Genomic DNA, 12,179 nt, shown 5'->3' with positions numbered 1-12,179 from the left:
GTTTAACCTTTCCCGAAGAGGCTCATGTTGAATGGGGGAAACAGAAGATTTTAGGCTGCAGTTCTGTGCCTATTTATCTGGAAGTGTTATTCTTATTTCTGTTTTTAATTGAATTTATACACCGCCCTATACTCACAGGTCTCAGGGAGGCCCACAGAATAAAATCAAAATATAAAACCAGAAAATACATAATCAAAATAAAAACAACCCAATAACCCCCCCCCCAAAAAAAAACCCCAGCACATTTTAAAGGGCACAGGATGTCAATCAAATCAACCAAAGGCCTGGTTAAAAATGAATGTTTTTATGTCCTTGCTTAAAAACATTCATTTTTATCGGGACTGACTTCAGAGTAGACATGTGTTGCGTCGGAGCAACAGGCAAATGTTAAGCATTGGCAGGGCCGGATTTAGGTTTGATGAGGCCCTATGATACTGGAGGTAATGGGGCCCTTTATATGTCCAGCTGTCCTTCATCAATAACAAATTATCACTGTTTTTTGTGATGAATATATGCTATATGGTATGCTATATGGTAATTTATGGACCTAATAGGTATCTAAAGTCATTTGCCACTGTTGCTGTATGTAGGTTTTATTTTATTTGTTTTCTATCTTATATTTTGAAAATGTACATCTAGTAGTTTTTCCCCCTTTAATTTTTTGGGGGGCCCCCAAGAGAGTGGAGCCCTTAGCTATACGTAGCTTGTTTAGTTTATACGTAAATCCGGCAATGGTGGGGAAATAAAAACTGAAGCGAGCAGGCTTTGCAGGAAAGTTTGCACACTCTAGTTGAGAAGCTGAGCTGACTCCGCCTAATCTAAGGCGGCTCTCTGAAGAGATTTCGTACTGCTGCTGCTGATTATGCGAAATATCATGCACACCCGAACGTGCATGACTCTTCTTTCCTTCCTTTTCCAAATTCCTAGCAACGGTGCCGATTTATCGGGATTGATCTGTAAGGGCGCTTGAACTGCAAGGAGGAACCAAAAGGCTGGGCAGCGGGAGGGTAGCCGGGCCCGTCTGAGCGGCGCGCCGGATGGCGGGCGTTCCCGGGGGCGGGGCCGAGGCGGCTGCGGGCAATGAAGGCACCGGCGCAGGATCTGAAAATGGAGTGCGACATCCTGGACGCGCTCGAGGCTCTGGGGTGAGCGGGGCGAAGTTGGGGTACCGCTGCAGAGAGGTGGTTCGGGAAGGCCGGCTGGAGAGGAGGGCCGCTCGGGGATGCGCATGCAATCCGGTTCAAATCAAGGCACCCCTTTTAAAATACTCGCCGCTAGTGCCTTCGCCAGTCCCTTTGAAATCCCGGGGTTCCCCTTGGCCTCCCCTTTGACTCTCGTGTGCGTGGGAGAATTGTTCGTGGAGCCCGGGGTGGACCAAGCGCGGCATTTGCGCGCGCGCTCGTGACACGCTTTCAAAAATCATCTGCTCTTGATTCTGCTGATCAAAGACTGGGAGAGAAATCAAAAGAAAATAAAGACCTACGGGTATCGGGCGGTATATAAATTCAAATAATAATAATAAACAACAAATAATATTCAAGTATTAATGAATAATAATAGGTAGACATTTGTTTCTCAACTTCGCAGCGTCATCTGTTTAACAGGCACAGAGTTTTGATTGCTCACTGAGTGCCAACTGCTGAGACTGCTCTGTTGCAGCAGTATTTATCGCTTCCAAATGTGTGCTAATTTGATTAGTTGAATAGGAGTGCTCCCGCTTTGACCAAATAACTTTGGTAATACATGCAAAATACATGCATTATTTATTTATTTATTTTTTAAAAATAGCTAGAAGTTAGATTGGTAGAACACCATAGTAGTCTTGCAATAATTGAAAGTAAGAATCAGTGGGTACAAATGATTATATACTGATGTCCCACTGGCAGCCCAATCCTCCTCACATGATCACAAGGAAGAAAGCTCTGTGGTTTCAGTGTCACAGCTTCCAATTAAGGTTGCTTAGTTATTGCAGCCTTAAACTTATTTAACTGCCCTGGCCTGCACTTTCTTGATGGGGGAAGAAAATGTACATATTGAGATGGAAGAACCCCCAGGTTTTATAGTTTGCTATGTATGGTACCATATTCCAGGGACTTTTATCTTCTTCATGCCCCATGTGTGGTGTCCCTGAATGAGAAATTGGCATGTGGCAAAACTAGACTCAAAACGAAATTCCATCCAACAAGCATTGGAGAAGTGTGTAAAAAACACATTAAAAAAACACACAATGCATTGAGGCTAGGATTATAGGCAGGGTGTAGGACAAATGCTGGAACTGTAAATTCTTAGCATGTGCATGTATTTCACAGATGGGAGTTTTAAATGAATTTTTGTATTTCATTCTTAGTTACATAAAATGTTGCTTTCTTTTTATTGATGTCACACACAGCAGAAGCACAATACTGCATGCATAACTCTGTGTGATGGCTTGTACAGTGGTACCTCTGGTTACGAACTTAATTCGTTCCAGAGGTCCGTTCTTAACCTGAAACTGTTCTTAACTTGAAGTACCACTTTAGTTAATGGGGCCTCCTGCTGCTGCTGCACCACCAGCGCACGATTTCTGTTCTCATCCTGAGGTAAAGTTCTCAACCTGATGTACTACTTCCGGGTTAGTGGAGTCTGTAACCCAAAGCATTTGTAACCCGAGTTACCACTGTACTGTACTCACTTGCTTCTGTATGGAGTAGCAGGTGAATCAGAAGTTCACATGTATCCAGTAATGTTATAGGCGCTTGTTACAGTTCAAGCTTTTATGAACATCCTGGAAAGTTCATAGCAAAAGCCCATCTGGTCCTGCATCCTGTTTTTACAGAGGCCAGCCAGATGGAAAGCCCACAAGCTCCCCAATTTTGCTCTCCAGCAACAACTAGTCAAAAGCATATTGCCTTTAATATTTGAAGTACTACATAGTCTGTATGATGCATTTAGAATAACCTAGGTGTATGCCTTGGAATGCAACGTGTGCAGTTACGCTTGGCATTTGATATACCGTAGTTATTGGCAACATGTTGAAACATTGCTGACCATTCTTTAAAAATGTTCGTACAAAAACTGCCATGGGATTTCCATCCATTTACAGTAACAAATTTACAAACTAGTTGGTGTTTTTTTTTAAAAAATGCCCCTGATTAATCAGGCAGAAGATTTTGATTTTTAAAAATATTTGAATACAGTGTGTATATAAATGCATGTTAAAAGAGGCATTCTCACTTCTCACACACAGGAGGAATGGTTCTTCTAAGATGAAAACATATTCTTCCGAAATAGTTTTATCCCATATGTGAATTTATTTGATAGATTAAAACTCATATAATCAACATTTGGTTGCAGCCTTAATAAATAATAAAAATAATCATTTAATTCATTTCTGTGGAGTCAAGAGATGGAAGGAACAAATGACATAATGGTAAGAAGTAAAGTTGTTCCCCACCCCCACCCCAGCCAAAAAAACCCCAGCCAATTCTTTTGTTATTACAAAAAATAATCTTGAGAGGCGTAATTTTACATTAGGCACTCCTCTGCATATTGTACAGATTTGTTGTCGCTAAAACATATCCATATTGAAGTTCTGTTTGCCTTAAACATTTTTAAAATGGGTAAACAAAAAGAGTTATTTTTGATTCACAACCACTTTAATTGCACACACTCAGCTATCCAACAATAATACACTCTTACTTTTCAATAAAGGAATATTTGTGAATGACTGAATAAATTCCACAGTGAAACATTTTTTCTACTTTTAAATTTTAATTCCTGTACTTAGGTCATATGTTTTGTGTTCTGTATTTTGCTCCCCAGGTACAAAGGCCCTCTTTTGGATGAAGATGCCCTTAATAAAGCAGCTGAGAGTGGTCTGGCTTCACAAGACTTCTGCGATCTTTGTGTTTGGTTAAGTTCCCAAATACAGCCGTTGTGTGACTTGGAAGAAAGCATCTCCTCAACAGCTGGTAATTTGACATGATTTTAATCTGTTGGAATCTTGTTTGTGTGTTTGTCATAGCTTTCCATTTTGTCATCTCATGAATGTTTCACTTTGGAAATAAATTTGTTGTGGAGATAATTGAAGTGATTTTTGACATTCTGCTGTGGTATTAACACAATTAATGAAGAAAAGTAGTGATGTTTCTACAGTCTTTCTAACCTGTAGATCTATTATCGAAGGGGGGGAATTGTGTTTGTTTTGTCACCTGATTGAACAGAGTTGAACTGATCATGTACTCAAAAAAATAAAGAGGATTCTTTTATATTGGTGAACATGACCCTAAAACCTTCATTACTTGAACCGAAACTCAAACACAAGCACTTTAAAACAGGAAAGGTACCTGACTTCTCCCTACAAAGGCAGACGAAAAGAGACCCGAGTCTTTTTCAGGTGTAATGAATGGAATGCAGAAAAGGTATCACGTGTGAGTTGAGGCAGTGGAGAGAAACATATTAGCTGCACACATACACAGTGTTGATTTCAGTTGCCTTCTAGCTTGTGAAACTGCAGAGCTGGGAGCCTCTTGTATGTAGCCAGCAGCAGCGAGGAATGAAGCGCCTTATATTTGGGTATTTTTTCTTGTTTTCCTTTCCCCACTCCAATTTTAAAGGTGTGGCTTATTTTCGGGTGCGGTTTATATTCGGGCCAATACGGTAATGGGTTTATACTTCTTGTTCTTTGCTGCTGCAAAATACAAAATACCCTGCACAAAAATAAATTCAGGTTGTGTTTCTGTGCCATTCATTCTGTCTTTTTGTTGGACTGACTTAATTCTGGAGGATATGATATTAGTTCAGAGCATCACATTATTCTGATTTTTAAAATCAGGGTTTTTTCCAGCAAAATGTTACTTAAAAATCTTAAGAGCAATTTGTATGATATTTTTTTCTGAATTAGTTCACCTGGTTCCCAACTATTTTTTAAAGCACCAGAGCTGGAACCTGATATGAGGGTTTTTTAAGTGTATGACACTTTCTTCCCCTATGTTGTTAAAGGTGGTGAAGACGTTGAAAGTTTACAGCTTGAGATGAGTGGCTTTTTAAAAGAGCTGGCTTGTCCATATTCATCACTTGTGTCTGGAGAAATTAAAGAGCGGTTAAAAAAGAAAGAAGATTGTCTTAAAGTCCTATGTAAGTTACCAGAGTCTTTCTGTTTGCAGTTTTACAGGTGACTGTTTTGTTTCACGCAGAATTCTGGAGACAGAAAAGGCCCACTTTTTCTGGCCTTGTACAGCCTACATCCAGGCTTATGCATTGCAGTAGCCACATGGCAGCAGAGAATAATATTTGAAACCTGGGTACAATAGTTTAGAACTGAACAAAAAAAGGTCCACTTTATGCTGCCATACATCTGCCTGTCAGGAAGTCACAGGGCTGGTTTCCACTGCTGACTTCTACCCCATTACATTTCTGCATTTATAACTGGGCAGAGAATGGTTTGTGTGACCTGGGCTCTGTTTGGAATCAGGCAAACATTATTTCTAGACCAGATGCTCCTTTCAATAGTTCAGCCTGGTTCTTGCTAATCTTTCTCCAAGGAATTGCAATGGGATTGATCAGTATGAACCAACCAACAGATTATTTCCTCTAAGGGGGAAGAGGGGGCTTTCCCTAGATGTGGGTTTCCTAACACATCATTAAATTATTGACTGATGATCTGAAAAGGAAGTTTATATCAAAATATATTTCAGATTCATTTTTCATCGTTCATTATTACTTAAAACATTATTATGTGCAACAGTTGTATAGCAAGGGTGTGGAACCCAGAAACCAAATTCAGTTCTTCAGCCCTCTGTTTGGCCCCTGGGACTCTTCCCAGGCCACTCCCCCTCTCCCCAAGCCCCGCCCCTCACTGCCCCTGCCCTCAAGTCCTTTTGCTGGCTGAAATGTGTCATTGGATTGAAACAATGCCTCTTGCTTGCCTGGATAGAAATGGGTGGAAGGGGAGATCTCTGACTTTTGTATGGCAGTGCAGCAAGCAGCATTCCAAAGGCCAGGCTCCACCCACATTCCAAAGGCCAGGCTCCACCCATCTGTGGCTCCACCCACTTTTGCCTCTGGTCCTGCCAACCATTGGCATGTGGCCCCTGCAAGCTTGTTCACTGCCTGGTCTCTGTAGCCCTTGTGCTGAAAATGTTGTAACACTGACATGGCTTTTAAATTCTTTTCCATTTTTTTCTTTGCATCTTGTTTAATTTTCATATTTACATCCTCACCCAGTTCTGACCAGAGAGCATTAATCTTACTGGTTTGCTTGTTGAAACACTTTCACGGATCCTTCTCTAGCTTTTACGTATCTTCTTTCCCCCCCCCCCCCACCTCCAGTATTTTTAAGCACAGAACTTCAGGCTTTGCAAATATTGAAATTGAAAGAACGTAAAAGTTCTCATTTGACGAAGAATAATGACATCCACCAAGAAATCCAAATGATCTGCGACGTCCTGGGTCTACCAAAGTCATCACCTTCATCTTCTGATATTCCGGTCTTATTAAGCAATATAGAGTCAAAGGTACAGTGTGTATTTTCTACATTTGAGTGGCATTGGTATTAGTTTTGTACACCTGCACAGCCCCAGTCCCCTGTAAAAAAAAACAAAAACCAAGGAGTTGAAAGGGCCTTCTCAGAGTGACAGGCAGATAGGGTACCTGCTTAGGAGATTCTTTTTCAGTGGGAACTCACCAGAACTCCGTTCCAACACCTTTCAGGTGAGTTCTGGCTCCTCTCAGGTGGGCACCGTTGCCATTCTAAAACATAGAGGGAGGCGCTCATGGTGAGTTCTGACACCCCCTTTTCTAGAAGAATGGCACAGCTAGTAGTTGCTCTGAAATGCCCTATGTTTTTGTTCAACTGGAAAGAATTATGGCATCAGGGGAAGCCTGCATAGTTGTTGCCCATAGAGCCCCACCTTGGGTGAAAGATTCCTCCATTGCAGGGAGTTGGACTACATGATCTTCATGGTCCCTTCCAACTCTACAGTTCTGTGATTCTATGATTCCCCCACCCCCCCCCCTCAGGTGTGTGTGGTAGCAATGGAGCCTGCATTGGTAAGGACAGCCATACAACCCCTTTCCTCATTAGATGTCCTTTCATGTGTGAAGAAATCTGCACAGGAACCTAGAAAGAAGTCTAGGTGACTGTAGCAGCTCTTATGTGTGGTAGCTGTTTTGCCTGCCCTTTGACCCTCTCCACACTGCTGTGCCCTTGCTTACTCTGGCTGCAGCACCTAGCATCTTCTCACAACAGCAGCTGAAGAAGAAAGGTAGTGTTTCACTCCTAAGTGAACCAGCCAGGGAACACGGCATTCTTCCATACTTGGGCACAGGCAGGAGGAGTCAGTCATGTGGTGAGGGGGAAGAAGCATCTGGCCTGCCTGTGTGAATCATCTCATAAGATGACATTGAGAGAAAGGATCCAATTGTCTTTATGGAAATTCTATTGTACTTTAGTGTCACTATGTAGATACACAGGATTCTTGTAATTGGTTTTATATAAATATATGTATCTTTTACTTTTTCAGGTTAAGGACATTTTATCAAAAATGCCAAACACTTATGTGGGCAAATCTCTGCTTAAAACTCCTTTGAATGCAGATCAAATGGTAAAAATGAAGTTTTTTTCCCACTTTTATATTCAATAGCATACAAATACCTGCTGAAATTGATTGAGGCTTTTTGCTTTTCTGTCTTTATTTGGATCAAAAGTGAATGCATTCTTCTATGGTTTTTGACATGAAAGAAGAAATTTGTAGCACCTGCAGTTGAAAAGTGTTGTGACTATTTAAAGTATTTTCTGTATTTTAGACTGCTATTGAACTGTTTTGTGCTCCAATGCCATAGGGAAGGTTGGAAAAAATAAACGAGACTCTTCTCAGAGAATATGAATGCCGTCGTCGTATGTTAATGAAGCGCTTAGACGTAACTGTACAGTCCTTTGGTTGGTCCGATAGAGCAAAGGTAAGCATGTTTTATCATCAGCTTCCTGGTAGCTGACACTCCTGTGGTTCCATAAGCATTTAATTGATGATGCACAATTTGTTAATATAACAGTTTTATATTGTAAATACTAGAGAGAATCCCAGTTACTGGTTTCTCTCTACATTCAAGGGCATAGTGGTTTTTTTTTAAAAGGGATTGTATTAGATATTTTTCTGTTATAAATACCAGTTCAAAGGTATACATATAGCCAAGAACTATGTGTGCAACTGCAGTTTCTTTGAAATTCCTTCTGCATGAGTGCTGGCAGCTGAAGAGACAAGCTGCTGCTTAAACTGAAAACTGGCTTGCAACTTTGGCAGTGGAAGCTATGAAGCAAAAACAACACCACCTTAAAATAAAGTTCCGAATGCATGTATGATTCATTTTACCTCCTAACTGCAACCTTCCTCATCTATAGCATTACTCAAACAGCGACAAATGTTGCTAAGGCGTTTGGCCAGCTGTTCCTCTTGTTTCAAGGACCTTATGTGATACTAGACTGCAAAAAGGAACACATGGCATATTGGACATAACTTAAAGTGCTCCCCGCTTTTGTTTTAATATTTCTGCAACTGTGCAATATGTCTACATTTATTTTTAAGGTGAAAACAGATGATATTGCAAGGATTTATCAACCCAAACGTTATGGACTCTCTCCTAAATCAACTATTTCATTAGCCCATCTTCTAGCAGCTCGTGAAGACTTGTCGAAGATCATAAGAACAAGCAGTGGATCGTCACGAGAAAAGACCATTTGCTCAATCAATAAGGTATGCTTTCCCCCTCATGCAAGATGAGCTTTAGGAGCTTTCTTGAGCTGACCGAACCATTCATAATATGCCAGTGCTTGTAAACATGTCTAATGTGTGAAGTGCTTAATAACTGAATGTCTTCCTGGTAATCTAATGAGCTTGGTAACTGTGCACTGAGAAATCTGAATTCCTCTGGCTTTATTATTATTATTATTGGATTATTTATTAAATTTGTATACCACCCCTATACCTGTAGATCTCAGGGCGTTGATAGGAGAGCATCCCCTGGAAGCCCCATGTGCTCAGTGATGGGGGAAATATGGAATAGAAATGTACTAAAATAAAATTTTAAAGCTTTGCTTCCATTGCAGGTCTTGATGGGAAGAGTACCAGATCGTGGAGGCAGACCAACAGAAATTGACCCACCACCACCTGAAATGCCCCCTTGGCAGAAGAGACAAGATGGTGGTGGTAGAGGGGGAAGAGGAGGAGGTCGAGGAGGAGGGGGTGGCTGGGGGGGAGGGGGTGGTGGTAGAGGAGGAGGAGGGGGTGGAGGTTGGAGAGGAGGGGGAGGGGGTTTTCAAGGGAGGGGAGGAGGCTACGGTGGGAGAGGTGGGTATGGCGAGTCATATGGTGGAAGGGGAGGGGGAGGAGGCTACAGGAGATACTGATACCACTAAATGTTAACTGACACAAACCGTTCATTGGGAGTCTGGGATAAATTGTAGCTGACTTTGCAGCATGATGTTTGAATTATGTTGGTCATGCTTTTTTGAAAATTACAATATTCGGTTCCCTTTAAATCACTTTGCTCATGATAGCTTTCCTCCACATGCGACTTCCTTTTATGAGCTTGCATGTACGTGTGTGCATTTGTCAGACGTGATTATCTATATGTGGTCTAAAACCATGGTTAGCAGGGAGTTCCTGTATGCAGCGTCTGTGAGAGACTGTGAGCCCAGAGAACATGCAAGGTTTTCTGTATAGAAGTGATATCTATGTAGAAAATGTTCCATGTGCGCAATGGCCTTAAATGTTTTAAGTGTAAAATAACGGTTAAAGAAGCAAGTGGGTTTTTTGACTCTGAGATCTGGATTTTTATGTAATAAGAGAAGCTTCGGAAACATGAGCATTAACAAAATAAAACAGAATATAAAATTAAAATTGATTTTCTTTGTAAGTTTTCAAATTGCAATGATTCCCTCAAACGTGGGAAGCATTGTATATTAGATTTGGCCCCCAATTTCTTCAAAACGTTTATGAAAAATGTAGAAATGTATACTAGCTGTAATGTTATCGGATTCAAAATTAAAACTGCAGGAGGTTTCCATGAAAATGCTGGGGGGGATGAAAGTCTGTATTTTTATTTTTGCAGTGACGACAATTGGAGGTCTGCATTTTTTGGTTGGCCTTGCTAGCCAAGCCAAAAATTGTGATTGCCAGGCTATTTCTGCTTGCCAGCTGGCTGGCTGGAAGCAAACACCTTCTCCCAACAGCAAAAAAAGATTGCTCCTTTCCTGTAGGAAACACTGGAGGAAAGTATTCCAGAAAGGGGGATAGTGCAAGCTTCTGCTGATGCTTGATGGTGCGGCACAGAGACCCACCACTGAGCAGCGGCTGCAGGTAACTCCCCCCTCTCTTCTCTTCTCTGCAAGAATGTGGGGCCTCTTGCTCCAAACTTTCCTCCTAACCTTGCAGCTGAGGAGGACTCGGGGAGCACAGCAAAACTGCTGGGAGGATACCCACCAACTCTTACTGCTTCTAAGTTGAAAGGAAGGGTTTACACACCACTTGATGTGGTGAGCCTAATTGCCAATGCCATAACCCAATATGGAAAAGACAAAATTCCAAACACCAGGAGTTCCATAAAATTGACCTATACCATGAACTTAACAATAAAACTAACTGGTCCCCAGTGTGTTCTACCAGAGTTGGCTGTTGAGAAGGAAGGAAAAGATGTGTGCGCATGGGCCTAGAAATGTTGTCCTTGCAACTTTCCCCTCCCACCTGATGTCATTCTTACATCATCCTTGCTTCCTAATAAGTAAGCACAGGGGCTTATTTGACAAAGCCTAACCACTAGATCAAGCAGAAGAATAGGACAGTGGAACCTTGGTTTTCGAGCATCTTGGGAACCAAACGATTCGGAACCCGAACACCGAAACCTAGAAGTAATTGCTTCCGTTTTCAAACGCGCCTCGGAAGTTGGAACAGCTTCTGAGGTGCGTTTCTCCGTTTTTTTCCAATGGGTTTTGCTGATTTTCGCCCATTGATCCTTGGTTTTAGGATATTTGAGAAGTCGAACGGTCTTCCGGAGCGGGTTGCGTTTGAAAACCTCCTTCCTTGTATACAGAGTTACGTACACACATGTCCTAAGCTCATTCTAGCTATTAGATAGTACAGAGTTGGTGTTTTTAGTTAGCTATATATGGAGAGCAGATTATACAAGTATCCCCAGCTAGAAGGGAAAAAAGCGAAGAGTGGAATATTACAAATATTCTCTCTGCCCAAGCATGATCAGCTTGCCAGATGGAGCCACCCCCTCTCCCCCCCTACATGCTGTTCTGGGGTTCTGTGAGCCAGAGGTTGGGGAAAGCCTGAAAGTCTTTGCACAGGGCTTTCCTTGACAGCATTCATTAAGTAAATTCCACCCTAAGACATCTATCTACCCTGTTTTTAAAAATGTAAACTATTTTTTTTAAACATTCCTTACCCTTTGCAAATCACAATATATTTCAAAACGGTAAATTACTGGCAGTTTTGATCCCTATACAGGTGTGTCTTGTCAACCTAAAAAAAAATGCAATAAATTAAACTTGCTTGATTTTTGAACGTTTCTATAAATCGGTTTTTTGTACGTTTTAAACCTGAACTGTATTTTGTGAAACACATTTTCTGTAAATAGTTTTGTGTTAAGAGCAATTCCATCTTATGTTTGAACACTTTCCTTTTAAAAATGCTTGTGGACATAGTGAAAACCTTGTGCTTTTTGACAACCAACTGGAGAGTATTTTGTGTTTAAGAAATAGGTTGTTTACACCTGTGAGCACTGAGAAATAAAGTACTGTAAAGCTGTCATCAATATAGCTTTTTGTACATTGAATACTACTGGCTAGCTACAGTATGCAAGAGGGACAGGCCTGTGATCAGGAACCAGCAGTATGGGGATTGGCAGTGGCAATGGTGCTTGAAAGTAAATAACATAATGCGGTAGATCAGGGCAACTTCTATTTTTCTTCAATCTACATGCAAGCTTTTCTGGAACATTGCATCATAAGCAGTGTTTTCCCATGTCTCCCTTCACAGCTGGCAATTGCACGCACGCACGCACACAAACACACACACACACACCCCTAGTTCTCCAGGAAGGGACAGTCATAGCTCAGTGGTAGAACATCAGCTTTGCATGCAGAATGTGCAAATGTAGAGTGGCCATGGTCAATTTTTGCATTGAGCCCTAGAAGATGT

The 12,179-nt window shown here is 41.4% G+C and overlaps 1 protein-coding gene across 1 annotated transcript; it reads left to right on the top strand.

The window, feature by feature from the left end:
* The first annotated feature begins 1,017 nt into the window (after positions 1-1,017).
* FAM98B (family with sequence similarity 98 member B) lies at positions 1,018-11,789 on the top strand. The gene is made up of 9 exons (XM_083446005.1): positions 1,018-1,145; positions 3,802-3,950; positions 4,981-5,115; positions 6,310-6,494; positions 7,503-7,583; positions 7,822-7,938; positions 8,562-8,729; positions 9,083-10,361; positions 10,418-11,789. Exons 1-8 carry the CDS (start codon positions 1,081-1,083, stop codon positions 9,380-9,382), a joined length of 1,200 nt encoding a protein of 399 aa, XP_083302131.1. The 5' UTR covers positions 1,018-1,080; the 3' UTR covers positions 9,383-10,361; positions 10,418-11,789.
* The last annotated feature ends 390 nt before the right edge of the window (positions 11,790-12,179 follow it).

The sequence above is a fragment of the Podarcis tiliguerta genome (genome assembly GCF_965153285.1).
Source record: "Podarcis tiliguerta genome assembly, chromosome: 1".
In the NCBI taxonomy this organism is placed as follows: Eukaryota; Metazoa; Chordata; class Lepidosauria; order Squamata; family Lacertidae; genus Podarcis; species Podarcis tiliguerta.
The sequence above is the reverse complement of the archived record's forward strand: the minus strand, read 5'-3'. Positions and strand labels throughout refer to the sequence as shown.